The sequence below is a fragment of the Babylonia areolata genome, chromosome 1 (genome assembly GCF_041734735.1).
Source record: "Babylonia areolata isolate BAREFJ2019XMU chromosome 1, ASM4173473v1, whole genome shotgun sequence".
Taxonomy (NCBI): domain Eukaryota; kingdom Metazoa; phylum Mollusca; class Gastropoda; order Neogastropoda; family Buccinidae; genus Babylonia; species Babylonia areolata.
In genome coordinates this window covers 74,054,321-74,076,327 of record NC_134876.1, presented here as the reverse complement: position 1 = coordinate 74,076,327, position 22,007 = coordinate 74,054,321, and the positions used below count along the sequence as shown (strand labels likewise).

Genomic DNA, 22,007 nt, shown 5'->3' with positions numbered 1-22,007 from the left:
GAAAGTCACGGGCAAACAAGCTCCCTGACAATGGTATGCCTGTCTTTGTCTGCCCCAACTGTCAGCGAACATTTCGTGCGCAGATTGGACTATTCAGCCATCTGCGCATTCACAGATAGATTCATGAGCATCATGAGTGTTCTGTATTAAATATGAAAAAAAAAATGCAAGCGGTATCGAACCCATGCATGTTCAGTTCCGAAGCAAGCAGACTAATCCCCACTGCTGTGGCGCATCTGACGTTTTCTTCTTCGTGCAATAAACAGATGTGATTGTATTGGACGCAAAAGCACCCTTTAAATAATTTTTTTGTGTGCTTTATGATATCTCGATTATACTTTTATTTCGGCGGTAAAGGAGACGTTGCCATCGCTTCACAGCACTTCACAACACATGGTAGATCTCTAGATCTGCATGAACCAGTCAACAACGGGCTGCTCAATTTTTCTTCATGTTCATTCCAGTTAATTCAGTGTCCACTTTAGGATATTCATATACAGTAAACACGTCAATGGTGTAGTTAGTTTTACTGTATGTGTTCTGTCCAGAATTTGTATTTCTTTCCTTTTAATTGTGAACAAGAAAAACAAGGTCATGTCTTCTCACCGAACATACTACCTTCCAGCAAGTCAGTGGGCAGTGGTTTTTAGAATTTTCAGATTTCGGAACGCACCTTAACAAAATAAAACTGTTAATGATACAGAAATACTGCTTCATTCGGGAGACTTACAACCTATTATTAGAATGACATTGAAGATTTTTTTCATACTATGTTTAAGCCGAATTTGGTATTGGCAGACAAAGTATTTCCAGAGAAAATGGCAATGTTAAAGTTTACCACACACACACACACACACACACACACACACACACACTCACTCACTCACACCAGAAAAAAATGGCAATGTTAAAGTTTACCATGGGCACACACACACACACACACACACACACAACACACACACAGAGACAACCGAACACCAGGTTAAAACAGAGACTCTGTTTACACAAGTGAGTCAAATATAAAACAAAAGAAAGAAGAATAGCATTAAGGCAAAGACTAGATTGTCAAAAAACTTTTCAATGATAAACAGCTGACAGCATGAACAGCAAAGACTAGAATGCCGCTTCCCACTTAAAACCTGAGACTGATGTTAAGCAACTTAGCAGATTCACAACAAAAGTACATTTTAACCACTGTGCCTGAAAAAGTTCTTTAAAATGCAATACTGATAAAAAGAAATGAGAAATAAAAACAGAGTTTTACCCACCACCAAAGTATTTTGCCTTGTCATGAGCGATGCTGGCAGCAGCAAATGGGTTGAACTTGAGAGAATAATCAATTAGCTCCTCATGGCTGATACCCACACCCACCAAGGCCAGCCGACCTGTGGAGTAGTAGGACTTCATGAAGTGCATGAGCTGCTCCGGGCTGTACTTGCCCACCATATGTTCCGGAGCATACAGAGACCGGCCCAGGGCATCCCTGAAGGCTGCCTGGTGCAGCAGGTCATAGACCACTGGGACAGACGCAGAGCAACAATATCACCATCATTTCTGCACAGCAAAACGACAACTTGTACAAACACAGGATAAATATACCATGATCATTTATTGCACAGTTAAACAGTGAAGGTTTAACATAGGGCAAGGATATATAACTATATCATCTACTGCACAGTTTAATTAACTGACTGATTAATTGATTGATATGGATATTTATATAGCACCTATCCTCAGTCGGAGACCAAGCTCTAAGCGCTTTACAAACACGGGAGTCATTTGCACAACAGGCTGCCTACCTGGGTAGAGCCGACTGATGGCTGCCACTGGGCGCTCATCATTCGTATCCTGTGTCATTCAATCAGATTTCAAGTACACACACATACACACTCAGACAAACATGCAATATTTTATGTGTGTGACCGTTTTGTTTATTTACCCTGCCTTGTAAGCAGCCATACTCCATTTTCGGGGGTGTGCATGCTGAGTATTTTCTTGTTTCCATAACCCACCGAACGCTGACATGGATTACAGAATCTTTAACGTGCATATTTGATCCTCAGCGTGCATATACACATGAAGGGTGTTCAGGCACTAACAGGTCTGCACATATGCTGACCTAGGATATCAGAAAAATCTCCACCCTTTACCCAACTGGTGCCATCACTGAGATTCCAACCTGGGACCCTCACATTGAAAGTCCAACACTTTAACCATTTGGCTATTGCGCCCGTAGATTGGCAGGCAGTGTACAGAAAGGGGAGTCAGAGAGTATACCGATATGGTTTATTGCACATTTAAATCATGTACATTGGCAAGCAGTTTAAAAAATTACGTTGAAAAAGTACACAGACATGGAGGTCAGCAAGTTAAGTGTCTGAACAGGCCAGTAATAGGCAGGCTGGTAGACAGATACTGGTGAGTAGGTCACTTAACTTGCCAGACCACTGGTGGCTTTGTGGCTGGTTCTTACCTAAAGTTGAGTGTGCTATGGGCTCAAATGGGAAGACTGGGACCACACAATCAAGGGTCATCTGCCTCATGGATATGTCACTGGAAGTGTTGCTCAAATTTCCTGACCAATACTGCAGGTTTCTGTATTTCACAGGATATATTAAAAAGGAAGCATGGAGTATAATTTTGTCACAAACTTGAAATTGACCTCTATAACAGCAGCAGCATTTGGGTCTTTTCTGGTGTGTTACTTTCTGATTACCCGACATCAATAGTTCGCTATGGACCAGCCACTTTGAGATTGTGGCAGAAAAAAAATCAGTTGGCTGTGTATTGCGTGCGAACTTAAGATGAATGGTGTAGGAGTAATGCCACAGAAACTATGCAAATGATGAAACAGAAAAAGGAAAAGAAGAAGATTTGTTAAACAAAAAAAAGATGAATAATCCAGCTCATTCTAAATATGCAACATCAGATCTTGTGACATATAATAATACCAGCATGACATTGGCATTATCGAAAGTTACAGAATAGAAATATGACAAAGGCACGAAACTCAATCCATCATTACTTGCACTACCCACCCCCCCAGCACACAGGAATACAATACAAGTGTGAAATCTTGATTTATTCCTCTGTACCCCTCACTTACCTGAATGCTTACTGGTTGGCAGCGCAAGCAGCTATGGTTTAAGTCATGTCGTCTCAAAAAGATGTGACAGAAATTACTCCTTGTTAAATGGTTCCCCAATATTAGGCTTGACCTTTCTAAACACAGTTCATTCCCTGTAACCATTCAACCTCGACATATATTTCACTGAGCAGGAGTTGTCCCAAGTATTTCTGAAACTTGAGATTTTATTATCAAATGTTACTAACTTTATTTCCAAAATCATAAGAGCCTGCATGAACAGACAGTTCAGGTTTTTTTAAATAACGCATTTTACTGCCTTGAAGTTAATCACTGTCTGATGGCCCTGGATTTACACACATATTGTATATCCATCTCAAACCATTGGTGTACCTAACAAGAACTCCCTACCAGCCACAGTTGCTGAGGCTCAATGCTTGGCATCCTTCAAGCAGGAGCTCCACAAGTTATCACTTTGATTTACTATCCTCTCCCCACAAGGTTCTACAAAGGTTGGGTCTGTGCCAGTTGGGGACTTCTTGTTCCCAGTTTCCGCTATGATAGCCACACTGACACAATCGGAGACATGAAAAACTGGGGTTCTCTTCTCTCTCTCTTTTCCTGCGTTTCTACTAATTCAATTTCATTTTTGTTTCCTCATAAGCACATTTTAACACTGTATACACAACAGTACAGTATTACTGGTTCAGATACAGAACAATCTCACTGTCAGAAGCACCACTCACAGATGTTGGGTTGGGTCTGGAGCTTGGCCAGATCCAACCTTAGATGCTGGTTCAGGTCTGACAACTCCCAGGGTTTGAAGGCTGGTGCTGAGGTGATCTGCACCAGTTTCTTGGACACGAGGTCTCTGCCATGCACACAGTCCATTATGCACACTGTAACTATTTCTGCAATACCAAAATCTAAAATGACTATATAGTGCCAATTTCTGAAAACAACAAACAAAGCCTCTGCTTCCTGTACTTCTGTGTTGCAAAATCCTTATCTTAAACTCTTGAGTGCCCCAGGATAGAAATTTACAAATTTCCACTCCCTTCCAGTGTGCAAAAAAGTGCCACAGGATGAAAATATCCATCAGCATCATTACTAGAATTTTCCTATTGTAAAATCATTAAATTTGTGTCATAACTGGATAGTGTGTTCATTCATTTTCAGAAAAGTACATGTCACACATACTTTCTTTCAGTACTTTGCATGCTAGGTTTTTTCTTTTTTAATTATCACCTTCCATGACCAAAAATCCCTTGGCAAATAGCTGTCACTGAGCATAAACTGATATCTTCTTTACTCAGATGATGCCTGACTCATAAACAATTAACATCAAATCAGAAAGAGTTGTATGAATATGTACATCCTACAAAAAGAACCATCATTCACATTCTTGTTTGCAAAAGACATAGAGAGAGAGAAATAATATTATGTCCAAAAAATCATGTGACCAAACAAAATAAACAATATGTTGATCATACTCACAACTGATTGCGTAAGCAGTCAACTTTGTAGAACATGTATTCACGAGAAGAAGAACATCTGTAAGTTAAGGATAAATATGAATGACATGGACTTTTGAAATAATTCTTAATAAATGGATATGAAGAAATGCAGTGAAGATGTGGGACAACAACACAAAGTGGGGAAAAAAGTTACAAACAGGCAGAGACACACAGACACATACGAAAGAAGTTGACAGATATGATAGCAGAAACACATGGAAATGATGTTACACAAGCATACAGACACAAAGAAATGAAGTAAAACAGATTTTCAGACAGAGAAACACAGGAATGAAGTTACACAGACATACATACACTGATACAGAGACACACGGGTATGAAGTTAAAGTTACAGACATACAGACAGAGGAATGAAGTTATAAAGGCATACGGACAGAGATACAGGAATGAAGTTACATAGACTTACAGGCACAGGCATATGAGTGAAATTACACAAACATAAAGGCATGGACAAGTAGGAGTGAAGTTACACAGACATAAAGGCACAGACACATAGGAGTGAAGTTACAGACACAAAGGCACAGGCACATTGGAGTGTAGTTACACACACATACAGCCACAGGCACACAGAAAAGAAGTTACACAGACAAAGGCACAAACAGGAAGTTACAGAAAGTTACAAACATACAAACACTGAGACAGATACATAGGAATGAAGTTGGACAAACATACAGGCAGGCAGACACAGAGAAAAGTTACACAGACATGAAGGTACAGACAAACAGGAATGAAGTTACTCTGACATATAGCCACAATGGAATAATATTGACAGATATAATAGCAGAAACACATAGGATTAGGAGTAATGTTACACAAACTAACAGACACATAGAAATGAAGTAAAACAGATTTTCAGACAGAAAAACACAGGAATCAAGTTACACAAACATACAGGCAGACACAAAGGAATGAAGTTACACAAACATACAGGCACAGGCATGTCCTTACTTACAGACTTAAAGGCACAAACAGATAGAAATGAAGGTGTACACAGATAGCAGAGACACACAGGAATTAAGTTACAGTGACATACAGGCAGAGACACAATCTGAGAAAGATGGCTACTTTTCCTTGAAGTGTAGCTTTAAGCATATTCCCCCTTTACACACTCCCATCCACACACCTACCCTGACACCCTCTTGCTCCCCCCCCCCCCCCCCCCCCCCCCCATCCCACATGTCAAAAGATGTACAACTAAAGAACATATATAAATAAACAGAAAAAAGGAAAGAAAAGAAAAAAAGGAAAAAGGAAAGAAAAGAATATCAGCTTCACAAACACTCAAAGCCCGCACCCCTGCCCTCCACTCCCAATTTTATTTCACAATTGTTGTTTTTATGTGTGCAGGCCTTTTTCTTAACAAAGTTTATTCTGTGCTTTCAGTTTGCTCTGGGGTGTTTCATTTTACACAATGTGTTACCACCATTCACTAAAAGCTGATATGTTGTAGGATGAAAAATAAACACTGTGACAGCCACAGCTTAAAAAAAAAAGGGGGGGGGGCATGGGGGGGGAAGGGTATAACAGAAGACATTCTAAAAATATATACGCAATGTGATGTATGCCTGAAGTATGACACTCACGTAAATTCAGCTCCAGCTTGCTCTAGAGTCCGAGTGATACTAAAGTATGTGGACTTCTTTGTACTCTGGGATAAAAATACACAAAAAACATTAATCTGTATAATTATTGCATGCATATGACATATTTGCTTTTTCATCGTCATCACTATTATATTGAATATAATAACACTAACAGCGTGTATTTTCCCATTATTAATTTTTTCTTGAAAGTTGTATTTACCCAGTCACGCCACATACCCTGTCCTTTGTCAGATATCTGCACATCTACCCCTGGAAGGGTACAGTGAATAATACTTGTAGTTCTACACATAGTTTTCACCTTTACTAGCCCTGTCTAAGGACTGATTAAGTGGATGCTTAGAATTCAAGTCGGAAAACAAAATTGAACAGAGTGAGTGCCCATGTGAGAAAGAAATCAGAAAATGGCTTGGCTAGGTAGCCATAAACAAACTTACAGCTGTTGACTTTTTATTAATATGAACAAACACATGCATGCGCACATACATGAACACACTCACATTACAAATTAAATATCACTCATAATGGAAAGACGTTAAAATCAAAGGAAGAAAACTCGTGCGCAGAATCTCTCACACAAGCAGACATACATACACATAAGCATATATACAGACTCGCAAAGTAGTAACACCATCTATCACTCTTATAATGGATTTCACTTGTGTTACAACAGCAACAAACAGAGCCATCCACCTTACCAGTCCAGATGCCAAACGTAAACAATGGGTGATACCAAGGTTATCAATGTCTTCAAATCGGGATCCAGCATTTGCCACAAGTGCAACCCGACACACTGAGCTATTATTCTCTATGGAAGCCACTGCTAATCCATTTGGCAATCTTGATAACTGGAATAAATAAATAAGTAAACATAAATAAATAAAAACAGTATGCAGACAAGAGGAGAACTATATAATAATCAAGTTCTGAGGCATAAGGTGAGTTTCCTATTTTTGTATAGCTTACTAATGCTCTCTGTATTGTGCCTCTGTGTGTGTGTGTGTGTGTGTGTGTGCGCGCGCGTGCACACACACACACACCTGCACACATATGCCTGTCCCTTTTTTTCTTTTTTTTTCTTTCATTGTTTTTATGTATCTTATCATTACCATGCTTAAGTCTTGTCTGGTCTTTTCTTGTCTGTATATTTCAGCTTTCAGATTTTTCTGATTTTTCTAGTTCCATTGGTTTGTGATAATTTGTTACCCTTTCAAACAGCTAGGTTCCGCAGTTCTGAATTATAGAGGCAAGGGAAAAAATATGTTTTTTGTGGAAGTCCTTCCATCTTTAACACTTTTCATAAAATGTTTCAAAAATAATGAATTTTGAAATAACCTTATTATTGTTCTGGTACGCTTTTTATGTGCACGCATGGTTGTGTGTGTGTGAGAGAGAGGGGGGGGAAGAAAGACAGAGAGGAGGGGGGTGGTGGTGGTAGAAGAGATACAGACAGATTATCTTCATAAAAGCCATGGCCCCTTAAAAGGGGATGTACACAAGTTATTAAGTATGATGATAACACATTCAGATCATAAGTGCACATCATCTTTCAAATGCTCTGCAGAGATAAACAGCCAAATATTTTTTCACTACTTTAAAGTTTAATTTGTTAATGACAATAAATTATAATGAGATCAGTCTCAATAAACATGGGTCTACCGAGTACTTGTATGGTATAAACTACTCTTTTATATCACTTAACCCAGAACAGTAAAGTACAAACTGTACATCATCTTTTGTTGATGATTGGCCTATCAAACATTAAAAATTACAAGCACATGTCTGTCAGTATTGATCATAATGAATATAAATTAAACGTAACTATTAGTTATATGCTAGTTTGCTACACTGAATCTAAATTTTTTCTTTCTTTTTTTTCTTTGTGTGTGTGTGTGAGTAAAGGTAGCAGATGCCTGACCTATGCATAATCCCAATGCCTTTGGATGTGTTGTACAAACCTACCATACCTATGTTTTAAACATTAACCTGAAATGAAGTCAGACTAAGAGTAAAATGAATATATGAAAAAAAATTTCAAGAATTAACTATACAAAATGAAAAATAATCAAAACACAAAAAATGAGGAGAGAGAGAGAGAGAGAGAGAGAGAGAGAGAGAGAGAGAGAGAGAGAGAGAGAGAGAGAAGGCAAATGATTAAAATAAAATACACATAAAAATGGGCCAAGTTCAGGGAAATTTGTTTTTCAATTTATGCACTCAAGGAAAAATGAAGAAGAAAATATGCAGTTAACAGACAGGTCACAGGGTAAGTCATACAGCAGAAGCAATAATGTAAATCTTGAGCATACATACAAAAGTAACAATGATGGCAGCTGGACATTGTCACAATTACAAGGTAAAATCCAGTAGTTATACAAAACAAAACAAATACTTAAATAATGATTTCAAAAGGTCATGAGTCATGTTCAATAAGTGCTTGATATAGCTGCCATTTTCTATGAAAATTGACTGTTTTCACTCCATGAAAGGTTTATATTTTTCTATCTCATATTTATTGTTCAGGTCTTTTTTATGTTTGGTCATGTTTTATCAATTAAATTTGCATTCATTCACAAAATACTTGGCAAACAGGATATCAGATCAAACATTTTATCTGTTTTTGTATATTCATCATTTCCAAACAGTCTTCAGCCTATCCAGCAAGAAGCAAGAGGCGAAGTTGACACTGAACAACCAAAGGCTTGCAGAGGAACCCACACCTACCTACCTGGGAGATGAAAACCATCCAATGAACAACAGAATGAGCAGACCCACCAATAGCCGGCTGAAAAGAGGCAGCTTCATCCACCAGTCAAGACGCCTTGAAAGACAAACCCCAGTCATGATGGAACACGAAGCAAAGCCTATCCCGGCAAATGTCACCCACCCATCTTGGAAGAGGAGGGTGTTCCCAACAGTCGTCACCAGCATTCCTGAAGTGGAGAAGAGAGGAACACAGTCAGACACCCAAAGGAAGGTCCTGGCCATGGAGTACATCTGCAGCCAGTACCTCCAGAAAGACTGGACCCATGTCTTTACAGATGGCTCCGCCACAGAAGCAACGAGGGATGGTGGAGCTGGAATCTTCCTCCGATACAAAGACAGAGGTGAAGAAATTGCAATCCCAACAGGAAAATACTCCACAACTTCCGAGCTGAGCGAGAAGCCCTCTGCGAGGCAGCCACAACAGTCTCGCAGAACTCCACAAGAACAGGGCAGGTGGTGGTGTTCTCAGATGCTCTCTCCATGCTGCAAGCCCTCAAGAACTCCCACTGCAAAGAACAGAACCATCTCACTTCGGCCATTGTTGTCCTGATTGCCAGAGTGGAGAAAGTGGTGATACAATGGGTACCAGCACACTGTGGCATCAGAGGCAACGAAAAAGCGGACATTCTAATACGGTGCACAGAAGGAGCAGGCCAATAAACTGGTGTCATACAATGAAATCAAGACAATCATCAAGGCACTGCAAGGAATAAAGTGGCGCCTCCAGCACCCCAAATATAACCCAGAAGGCAGATACCATTTGCTGGAACGACGGGAACAGGTCAAGATCTCCACCTCAGGACTGGACACAACCGCCTGCTCCACCACATGCACACAAAATTTGGCATTGGACAGAGTGGAGAGTGCCCTTGTGGTGAGGGACCAATGACAACCGACCACATCCTTCAAGACTGTACGACGTATGCAGCATCCAGGAGAAAGTACTGACCAACACCGACAGCAGTGGAAGCCAAGCTGTACGGCACCCTGGAGGAGCTGCGATGGACGGCAGCCTTCAACGAGGATACAGGGCTGCTCATCCAACAGGAGGCGAATGAGGAAGAAGAAGAAGAATTTCAAAACTTAATCAATTCTTATTTAGAGTCAGTCGAGCACAGGTTGGACATCTATTATATATGAATATCTTAATAAAGATCTTGCAGTTCCACAGGAAGCAGTGTGCTGAATCTGTTTCCTCACCACAGAAAGTGCAAGTCAGTACTTTGTAATCATTTTCTTTTGAATTTGTTTGTTACCAACATGAACATGTTATGGCATATTCTAATTTGGAACCATTTTAGTGCGATTTCTTGGATTTATCTGATTTGTTTCAAAGTGGAATGCCAGTCCACTATTATATTCCTAGTGTCTTTTCCTGCTTGACAAGACTTTATCTGAAATAAAACTTGATCATTTGCCACTATTTGCGATGATTTATAATGCTTTCATTCTCTCACTTCATTCACTGTTCTGTATCTTGATGATGTTCTTGATTTGATAATCTTTTATCTGTCTTACACAACCCATGATGTAATCAAGATTTACTTTAGTTTAACGTCACACTTTTCAGAAAACCCTTTGCAATTGAAAATTTTCCTGTTTTCATGAATGAAATCTCTTTGAAGTAAAAGACTTCATCAAATTTAGATTTAGCTGCATAGAAAAGTGGTCTTGCTAAAAACAAATCCTTACATGTTTTGAGAAATTATTGTATGAAGTGAATATATGTTTCCAGAGTCTTTTTATAGTTGGAACTCTAAAATCTGAAAAACGAGTATCAATCAGATCTACTTCTGGACATACTCTTTACTGGTTATTCTTCCATCCGGTGCTCTGGTCTATATTTTTACACACATGTAATTTTTAAGGCCTGCATGTATCTTTCTGTACTCTGAATACTTATTCCTCCTTTTAAAATGTTCTGTATAGAGAATTTCATTGTAATCTTTCATGGGTTTTTATCCAATACAAATTCATACCAGTGTTTTTGTAACCATAATGCTGTCTGGTGGATTAGGCAAAAGTGTCCATAAGTATTAAATAAGCTTTGATAATAAAAGTGACTTCACTTCTGTAGGTAGCGATTCTATGACAATGAGTGCATATTCATTAAGACCAAATTTGAACACATTTTAACCTCTACAGCTTGTCTACAGTATGAATCTCTTTTATTTTTGGCAGTTAATTTGTACAACAAATGCCTAGAAATTTATATTTTGGAGGATTCCACATCAATTTCATTTCAGGTAAGAATATATTTGCAAAATTTTCATTTGTCTCTGCCACATATCATTATGTTCTTTCTTAATTAATTTTCAGACCTCAGATTTCTTCAAAGGCATTAATGTTCCCAAAAAGCCTTTCGGAAGATTCTCATCTCCTGAAAAAATAAATAAATAAATAAATAAATGCTGTCCCATCTACAAAATGATTTTGAAGACTGAATGTAATATATAATTACATATACCTTTGAAAAAACTTTACAACCCACACATATGGGCATACACACTAATGCATGTTCAGTCACACACACACACACACACACACACACACACACACACACACATCAAACTGCAGTCTCACTCACCAAACCTTCAGACGTCTGTCAGCATGCACAGATTATATTGGCAAAAAACACATGTATACATGGGTAATGACTGAACCTTCTGTAAAAATAAAATATTTCAATTAATCTCTCACAAAATATGTGAACAAAACCATTTATCTCTTTGAAACCTTTATAGTTTATTCATCCAAACTTAACCAAAAACCAAAATCATGACTACAAATCAGTTCAGGCAGTGACACACAGGCAGGCACATCACCTTAGGCGGCGAGGACAATGGGCTCTCTCTATGTCTGGCTGTAGTACAATACAGCCGGACCTGCATTAGAAATCAACATTTTTAGAATAAATTTTTATGTCATCAATCCAGAGAGAGAGGGAGAGAATAAAGGGCTATAACTCTGTGAATAATCATTTTGTGATTTGATCTTCACTGTTTAAACTTCATTTAGTCTCCAGTTTATCCTCATTCAGTGTGCTACTAGGCGTATTTTGCGCCCTTTTTTAATAAAATGGACAGGATTTTTATTCAACAAAAAATTTCATACGTTTTGGAAACAGAATCAACACATTTGGCATATTTTATCATGTTACTGTGGTACTGATGCCATTCCTTCAAAAATATTAAAAGAGCTGAGTGAAGAGATTGCAGTCCCATTATACACACTCTTTAACAAAGCAACTGAGAAGAAGACTGTGCCCATAGACTGGAAAACCGCAACAGTTATACCAATTTTCAAAAAAGGAACAAGATCAGACCCAGGAAATTACAGGCCAATGAGCTTAACATGTATCATATGTAAATTATTAGAATCATTCCTAAGAGAGGCTATTGTTTGGCATATGAATGATAACAAATTGTATGCTGAGTGCCAGCATGGATTCCGCAAAAATAGGTCATGTGTGACTCAACTTCTGGAAGTAATGGAGGACTTTACAAAAGAGATAGATAAGGGAGAAAACATAGATGTGTTATACTTAGACTTCCAAAAAGCATTTGACTCTGTACCACATGAAAGACTACTAAAGAAACAGGAATCTTATGGAATAACAGGAAACATACTTGGGTGGATATGGGACTTTCTAACAAAAAGAACTTAAAGGGTTAGGATTGGTAGTTCCTTCTCTGGTAAAGCTGATGTTATAAGTGGCATACCTCAAGGTAGTATATTGGGACCTGTACTATTTACTTTATTCATAAATGATCTCCCTTGTGAACTAAAGAGTACATGTAAAATTTTTGCAGATGACACAAAATTATACAACTCTCAAAATTCTATCAGGATTTACAAAAAGATATTGAAACATTAGTAAAATGGTCAGACACATGGAATCTATATTTTAATGCTAAAAAATGTAAAGTACTTTATATTGGGAAATCAAACCCGGCCAGAGAAAGAATACATAATGAAAATCGGAGACAAAGAAATAAAAGTATCAAAATGTGATGAGGAAAAAGACTTAGGTGTCACATTTGACAAAAAATTAATCATTTGACAAACATATAACAAATAGTATAAACAAAGCAAACAGAATGATTGGAATAATAAAAAGAGCATTTACATTTATAGATAAGGTTACTTTCTTAGGTTATATAAAACATTAGTTAGACCTATCCTAGAATATGGAAACACTGTATGGTACCCAACGCAAATAAAGCAGTCACAAGCCATAGAAAGGGCTCAAAGAAGAGCAACAAAGCTGGTCTATAGCATAAAAGATTATTCATATCAAGAAAGATTAAAAGTACTTACAACTACCATCAATTAAAGCACGAAGAGTAAGAGGGGACTTGATACAGACGTACAAAATATAAAATGGATTTGACGATGTAAACAAAGCATGCTTTTTTTGTACTCCAAAGGTTGACACTACAAGAAACAGTACAGCCAAAATATTTAAACAGTACTCCAGAACAAATCTCAGAAAGTTTACATTTAGTAACAGAGTAACAAATTATTGGAACAAATTAACAAACAATATCAAACGTGCAGCTAGTATAAATACTTTTAATAACCTCATAGATAAACACGAGTTATTAACAAAATCGCAATATGACTTTGATGGATAAAATGACTGAACTAGTCAACGTCCTGACCAACAATGTAAAGGAGTAAATTTGAAGGGGCATATAAAGCCAAAAATGGCTAAGTTGTATAAAACAAAGCCCCAAATCCTGATCCTGATCCTTATTTCAAACAAATTCGGCAGACGACAAGCAATGAAACATCAGCCAGTCCACAACAACGTTTATGTGAGCAAGGTCAAGAGATCCCCACATAAACATGATCAATTTCAGCACTGCAAAGCACATCCTACCTGATATGCCCTTGCTACCCTTGACAGCACCGATGCCATTGTATCATTCGCGACTTGACAAGTTGTTGTCAAACAAAAACGTGCGCGAAAAACAAATGGCCGCTGAAACAAGGGATATAATTACTGTTACTGATGCCGTCGGTTAAATATTACGCTTATTGCCCTTCCCGATGTGATCAGAAGTTTAGATACAATGTTCTTACATAGATTTAAATGCTATGAATTTTGAATGGTCGTAATCAAAAGACAGTGTTTTGTAAACGAACTCATTTTTTAAAAACTGTATATATGCGCGCGGTTGTGTGCGCGCGCACGCGTGTGTGTGCGTGTGTCAATGCGTGTGCGCTGCGTTCTTTAGAGTAGATTTGAATACTACCAGTATAATTTCGAATTGTGATCAAAAGAGTGTGTGTCTGTGAGTGTGTATGTATGTGTGTGTGTGTGTGTCACAACAATGAAAGAAAACCCAATTCCATGTCATTGTTTATGTTTGGCATCAAACGATCAAACGATCCATTGAGTGAAGCTGTTTGAAATTCTCAATCATAGATTTAAGGGCTGATACTGATTTTGATTGGTCAGTGTATTCAAAACACTGCGCGCGCGCGCGCGCGTGTGTGTGTCTGTGTGTGTACGTGTGTGTGTGTGTGTGTGAGAGGGAGAGTGTGTGAGCAGGGAGAGAGAGAGAGCCTGGAGACGGAGAAATGAAGCCACGGTTATAAGAACGTAACACAAACAAAATGATGGATTGAAAAATAATAAGCCAGCATGAAAACATCAAACAACTGCCAGTATGAGAAATGTCTTTTTAAGGTATCGTTAAACATTAATATCAGTTTTTCTTTCCATCACAATAAATTTCTCTGAGTGAAATTCGGGCTGCTCTCCCCTGGGAGAGCGCGTCGCTACAGTACTGCGCCACCTTTTTTCTTTGTATTTTTTCCTGCGTGTAGTTTTATTTGTTTTTCCTATCGAAGTGGATTTTACTACAGAATTTTGCCAGGAACAACCCTTTTGTTGCCGTGGTTTCTTTTACGTGCGCTAAGTGCATGCTGCATACGGGACCTCAGTTTATCGTCTCATCCGAATGACTAGCGTCCAGACCACCACTCAAGGTCTCGTGGAGGGGGAGAAAATATCGGCGGCTGAGCCGTGATTCGAACCAGCTCGCTCAGATTCTCTCGCTTCCTTGACGGACGCGTTACCTTTAGGCCATCACTCCAGTCGTCAAGATTGAAGACTGAAGAAGAAGGAAATTAGTTCTTGTTACATGACCTTGCATAATAATTTGCAAATGCTCCCGCCAACTTTTTCATTTGATTTATTAAAAGTGTATTGTGGCTCGAACGTTGCCCTGCAGAACTTTTGGTTTCACGTGAAAAGGCCAAGCACTCACAACAACATCCGGGTTATCATTCACCGCCATTTGACAAACTCAACAGTTCGGCTTTCTGGAGTGCAGTTTGGACTGCAAAGGTCTGTATTGTGCTGCTATTTTAAATGTGTTATGGAAAAAAGATACCTGAAGTGTATTTAGCCTTAAAAGTGTCTCCTTTTTTCTTTCCAAGCTCAATCATTTATTCTTCTTTTGTTATAAAACTATATTAAAAGTAAGAGACTAACGTGTGTTCAGTTCTCACATGTCTCTGTATCTGTAGGGTACGTTGCTATCGCCACTTATGACATAAATGCAACGGTGGGTGGAGTGCGCAGCCTAGCACTAGTGGTGTCCTGAGAGCCGTGCTTTGAAGCTCTCGACAGATGTTGCTGCCACCATTGCCTCGTCCAGATGGTTCACGAACAGTGCTATTAAACTTAAAGAGTTTATGAATTGCTCAGTCTGAGATCTGCCTACTACAAAGGATCTTGAATTGTTCCTGATGTGATTGGAGATGGCACTTGTTGCGTCATATTCTCTAATGTCGCGAGGTTTGATGCGACGTCCTTCTTTGTGTGGAGTCAGGAAACCAGTAGGCGGTATGGCCGGTACCAACCCCTCAACCACCTTGTACAGAAAAGTTAGGCGTAGATCACTTCTACTTTGCTGTAATTGACAGCTGCAGGGTTGATAACATATTAGTGATGGCACCAAGGGTTCTTGTGGTGTAATCGCCAGTAATAAACCTAGCTGAGAGGCGTTGGATTTTTTCTAGTTGGTTTATATCTTGCTGTAGGTATGGAGACCAGATGATGCATCCATACTCTAGGAGTGGGCGGATGAGGGCTAGATATGCGTTTTTCTTGCAGTGTTGAGTGCAAGTGCAAGTTTCTGCGGAGAAAGCCTAAGGTGTTGTTTGCTTTCTTCGAGATGTTGGCAATGTGGGTGCCCCACTTTAGGTCATTGGAAAAGATGATACCGAGGTATGAGTTGGAGGAAACATGTTGGAGCGGGGTATTACAGAGGGAGTAGTTGTAGTTGGTGGACTGTTGGATGCTGAGGATATAGCATTTCTTTGGGTTGAATTTCATGCCTCAGTCAGAGGCCCAGGTTTCAAGTAGGCAGAGGTCGTTTTGAAGTTGTAGGTGGTCTTCAAAGGTGTTTATTTCGCGGAATAAGAGGCAGTCGTCAGCGAACAGACGGACCTATGACTTGACGGTGTCTGGCAGGTCGTTAATGTGACACAGGAAGAGGAGAGGGCCGAGACATGTTCCCTGGGGTACTCTCGAGTCCACACTGGTTTCTTCCGATGAGTCACCCTCTATTACTACCGCCATCCCCCTGTGAGTCAGAAAGTTAGTGAGCCAGGTGTGGAGGCTGCCCCTTATACCATATGCCTGCAGTTTGTGAAGACGCTTGTGGGGGACAGTATCGAAGGCCTTAGAAAAATTTAAGATCGCCACGTCGACTTGGCGCTGGCGATCGAAGGATTGCAAGAAATCATGGCTGGTTAGGAGTAGTTGTGTGTCGCAGGAGTATCTGCTGCGAAATCCATGGGTTAGGTTGGTGAGTATGTTGTGTCTCTCTAGGTGTGTCAGGATATGCCGGCAGATGATATGCTCAAGTAACTTGCATGTGACAGAGGTGAGAGAGATGGGACAGTAATTTTCAGCTGCGTGTTTGTCTCCTTTTTTGTAGACGCAGGCGATGTCATGTCCGATGGTGTCTTCCTGGTGTCTTCAGCTCAGTTTATTGTACCACTGGAGGACATACGAAAATAGAGAGCAGAAATTAAGGGGTGGTAGTGGTTGTGTTAATCGAAGATGGTATGTGGAGTGTTGGCTTAGAGGTAACGTGTCTGCCTAGGAAGCGAGAGAATCTGAGCGCACTGGTTCGAATCACGGCTCAGCCGCCGATATTTTCTCCCCCTCCACTAGACCTTGAGTGGTGGTCTGGACGCTAGTCATTCAGATGAAACGATAAACTGAGGTCCCGTGTGCAGTATCAGTAGCTCAAGGAGGCATCACTGCGTTCGGACAAATCCATATACGCTACACCACGTTCTGCCAAGCAGATGCCTGACCAGCAGAGTAACCTAACGTGCTTAGTCAGGCCTTGAAAAAAAAAAAAAATTTAAATAATAATAAAAAACAAAAAATTAAAATAATAAAATACAATACAATAAATAAATAAATAAAATAAAAATTAAATAAAATAATAAAATAAAACAAACAATAAATAAATAAATGAGTAAAATAAAGAAGAAATAAATAAATAAATAATTGATAAATACATAAAAGAAAACTACTTAGCACACGTAAAAGAAACCACGGCAACAAAAGGGTTGTTCCTGGCAAAATTCTGTAGTAAAATCCACTTCGATAGGAAAAACAAATAAAACTGCATGCAGGAAAAAATACAAAAAAAAGGGTGGCACAGTAATGTAGCGATGCGCTCTCCCAGGGAAGAGCAGCCCGAATTTCACTCAGAGAAATCTATTGTGATATAAAGAAATACTAATACAAAAATGTTCTCATGCGGGACATGACTGCCTGTTGTGGACCCAAAGTTGTTTGGAGAGGGGAGGGGAGTGGTGGGGCGGGGGTACATACATGAATTTATATTCAACATTGTATTATGAAGATCATTGCCCTACACTCGAATGCGTCTGGGTATATCTTGTTATGTTTTGTTGACAGATACCACTTCAGCATTTGAAAAGAGTACAGCAAAGAAAGAAAACCTAATTCCATGTCATTGTTTATGTTTGGCATCCAAATGATCCATTGAGTGAAGCTGTCTGAAATTCTCAATCAACACTCATGAGACAGTGATGCTGGTGAAGTCATTAACAATCATAGGGAAGAAGCTTTCAAAATCAGTAAATGCTTATGTAAGATACAAACAATAAAACATGCTTGAAGCTTGTTAAGTTACATATAATCAATTGATTATTGGTCTTGCTTTCTAAGTTGTTTTTTTGCTGTTGCTCTGTTGATAGCCAGAATAACACATTTGACATTTGGTAGAGCGTCAGACTTGCAATCTTGGGCCGGGGGTTTGAATCTTTGCAGAGGAGTTCAGCTCATGGGAATTTTTCCATTTGAGTGAACCTGAGTTCTTTCAGATGAGACTAAAATATTTAAACCAAGATTCTGTGTGCAAACACTTGCGTATGTAATGAAATATATCTCACACATATTACATTAAATCCCATAAGTTTTTAGAAGAGAAGGTCTGTTTGGCTTGTCTTAGGAAGATGCCTTACACTAGTTACAGTCATGGCATGCATTACTCCCTAAGATGTTATGTGGCTGCCTTAGGCTTAGAGATCTCCAAAACATGGTTTTAAACTTTGCAGTCATGAAATCACTTTAAAGTGTGAAATTGAACCTTATATAAAATCATAACCATGAATCTGCAAGAATCCTACTGATTAAGTCATATTTAGCAGAAAAGCACACCCAGGACATGGTGGCGGTCTCCACTCTGGGAGGAACGCTCACTCAGTCTGGCTCCGTAACTTAGCCATTATTGTCATTAGTAGGGGGCTTAGTTGGTGGTGTCCTAAGTACGTTAAATCAGAACAGGCACCATCGAACACCACCGAAGTGACTCAGCAGCAGTGCAGAGTCTCCTCTGGTGTGTGGCCTCCTGGCAACCTAACATCCATGGTTTCCTGTGGACTGCCAATGCTGGAACTTCGATGGATGAAACCAGGTGTGGCCATGTATGGGGAAATATAAATGAACGGTGTGTGAGTAATGCCACTGAAATGGTGCAGATGATGGGGCAGCAAAAAAAAAAAAAACAAAAAAACAAACCAGCTTCACCTTCACTGAATATTGTCTGTTGCCTTGAAAATCTCTTTGAACAGCCCGCCATGATGAGAGGATTGTGGCATTTCAGAGATTAAAACAACATTGTATGTGTCTACATGTGTGTGTCAGTGTGAAAGTGTGAACTACAAGTTTGCCTACATTTTCAAACTTTTAATTTCATTTCCAAATTTAGTTACCTGCCTTAGTCTTAGTTAGAACTGTGTTTTCTTCTTTTATTTTTTTTTTTTTTTTCATTCTAATTACATATATTTATTTATAACTTTTTTTTCCATTTTTGTTTACTTGTTTTAAATTTGTTTTATTTCATTTTGTTCAGTTTACACATGCACACCAATTTTTAAACAAATACACATAAATTATGTTTTCAGCACAGATACACAAATCATTCTTAATGGAATGGAGAAATGTAAGCTTGCTGTCTCTGTCAAACGTCATGGGAAGGTATGATAATACATGAGGCCAGAATAAGCTTGAGTGATGCTAGATACTTTGGCAGCTAATTCAAAGCAGAGAAAAGTTCTGCTTTAGTAGTGTTTTTTGTGGGGTTTTTTGTTTGTTTTGGGGTTGTTTTTTTTGGGGGGTGTTTGTTTTTGTTTTTGTTTTTCAGATAGAAGTGTTTGCTTATACATGTATCATCTGAAAGAAAGTGACTTGACTGGTGTTTGTTCACAGAAGTGTTTGTTTATATCATCTGAAAGAAAGTGACTTGACAGGTGCCAGAATAATAAACTTGTATAATTTTGGGCCCTCAACAATGAAGAAGAAGAAGGTGTTTGTTCACAATAAAGCTTACATCTGTTAGTGTTACCAACGATTGTTGTACTGAAATGCTCTGACGTCATGTTTCAAAGCATTTGTGCATCAGAATAGTATTTTTTTAGTACCCTGAATCAAGCCTAATAATTTTTATGCTCATTTGGAGTCATTTGACAAGGCTCATTTGATAAGGGATATTTTGGTCACAGAGGGTTAAAAAAAATTACAGCCTGCAAATTATTAAAAGAAAGTTAAATGTAACCAATACTTTTCTGAGAAGAAAATGGACACACTATTCAGTTATGGCAGTTTCACATGAATTTAATGATTTTGCGATAGGAAAATTCCTTCAGTGACATGGAAAGAAATATCCATCCTGAGGCTCTGCAAACTGAAAGAGGGTGGAATTTTTCATCCTTGGGCACTGAATGGCTTATTACTATTAGTGGTATTAAAAATGGTATTGTGCAAAACATACAACAACAAACAAACAAACAAACAAAAACACACACCAAAAAACAAAAAAAAAAACAGCAAAAATATTTATCTCACACATCAGATTTTGTTCATGCCTTCATTCCCTTTATATGTAAACATTCACAAGAACAAATGGTAAAATATGCAGAAAAAAGGTAGTGTATCAGTGTAAACAAATATGGCATTATTAAAGATACTGTAAGTTTTGTTAGTGTTGGAGGTATTCAACTAAGAAACATAAATGCGGCCAATGTGCACATCTTGAAAATGGGGTATGGCTGTGTATCAGTTATTATATTGGCAGGGTCACCTTTTTGTCAGGAAATGTGCTAACAGTTGCTGTTTTAGAGAGAAGTATTCTTATAGCTTGTAAAATGGTCATAAACCTGGCCACTTGTAAAGTCGCAGATTGCTGAAATGTAATACTGATGGAATTTTCTTCCACCCGACCCCATTCCTCACCAGTTTTATACATATTAAACTTTTTCTTTTCTTTTTTTTAAGGAAAAAAAAAAAAGAAGTTACTTATCAGGAACAGTGGCTGAAACTGTAAAAGTGGTTTCTTTCAGATGGCGTCTGGAGGTGGGCCACCACCAGGAAAGAGTATGGGAAGGGGAGGGCGTGGCTTAGCTATTCTTCAAGCCCTGAAGAAAGAGCAGGTATGTGTTGTCTAAAATTTTTACATTTACAGACATTAAAAAGGAGAAGAAAAAAAGTAAATAGAGTTCATACAATGTGCATTCCTTGTGATTTTCCTTTTAAAAATTGGCCTCGGTGTCAAGATCATATTCTGAAATTCAAAATGCCCTGGCTGAAGGAGTGAGATGATTGATTTGAGGATCACAGTTGATTCTTGAAGGCTTATCTTCCTTCTTGAGAGAAGAAGGAATTAGGGTTGGCTGCTCTGGTTCTGACTAAAGCTGGGAACTCAACAAGGCAAGTATCCTGGTCTGTTTCAGACTGAAACGGCATGACTCCAGCGTTCTTTTTAAGTTTTCCACATCTCAAGGCATGGACAGCATGTTGAGGTTTGGGTGACTGATGACTGTGTGTATTAGATTTGCATGTACATTATTTTTTTCTTTGAATGGAAGATAGCATTAAAAAAAATAATAATAATAAGACTTTGTCATGTTCACATGAGCATTGTTTTGCCACTTTGCATGCATAATAAACATACTAATTAAGTGAGCATTCATTAGGTTGAAGACCTCGTTTTTCTCAATAACGGTTAGCTAATTTACCATTGTAGAGTCCACATGTTAGGAGCATGTGCCTCACATGCCAAAAAAGTGTTGGTCACTTCAAGTAAAGACAGTGGTCCGACTCCCAGTCTGCAGATTTACACAACTTTGCAGGCTGTTCTCATGATTACGTATATAACAATGAGAGATGGATCTATTTTGTCTTATGATTCATTTGAACTTGAAGCATATGACAACAGCATTGACAAAACTGACAACATCCAGCTCTTTCTTCAGTCCATCTACATATCCAATGAGACATCATTTGCACATAATTTGAAAAGAGGTATAGGAGAGATAGAAGAGTGGTGTAAGATGTTAGATCGAAGGCCAGAGGGCAGGGTACACAGTCATAAACTGCCAGGAATGGCAACAGCCAATCATCCACGATTTTCTTGAAATGCAGGGTTGATGACAACAGATGGGAATCAGCTG

The 22,007-nt window shown here is 38.7% G+C and overlaps 2 protein-coding genes across 3 annotated transcripts in view; one reads left to right on the top strand and one right to left on the bottom strand.

Moving 5' to 3' along the window:
* The window catches only part of LOC143287525 (cytochrome b-c1 complex subunit 2, mitochondrial-like), a 34,055-nt gene extending 20,084 nt beyond the window's left edge, over nt 1–13,971 (bottom strand). For both annotated transcript variants that reach the window (XM_076595581.1, XM_076595574.1), the window contains exons 1-7: nt 13,876–13,971; nt 11,816–11,875; nt 6,923–7,072; nt 6,207–6,271; nt 4,583–4,639; nt 3,832–3,956; nt 1,269–1,517 (exon numbers count right to left, since the gene is read on the bottom strand). In XM_076595581.1, coding sequence (XP_076451696.1) covers nt 1,269–1,517; nt 3,832–3,956; nt 4,583–4,639; nt 6,207–6,271; nt 6,923–7,072; nt 11,816–11,875; nt 13,876–13,914 — 745 coding nt within the window. In that variant the 5' untranslated portion in view covers nt 13,915–13,971. The remainder of the gene's footprint in view (nt 1–1,268; nt 1,518–3,831; nt 3,957–4,582; nt 4,640–6,206; nt 6,272–6,922; nt 7,073–11,815; nt 11,876–13,875) is intronic.
* Nucleotides 13,972–15,232: 1,261 nt separating this feature from the next.
* The window catches only part of LOC143287484 (piwi-like protein 1), a 45,561-nt gene continuing 38,786 nt past the window's right edge, over nt 15,233–22,007 (top strand). Inside the window, exons 1-2 of the mRNA XM_076595504.1 lie at nt 15,233–15,351; nt 20,898–20,987. Coding sequence (XP_076451619.1) covers nt 20,898–20,987 — 90 coding nt within the window. The 5' untranslated portion in view covers nt 15,233–15,351. The remainder of the gene's footprint in view (nt 15,352–20,897; nt 20,988–22,007) is intronic.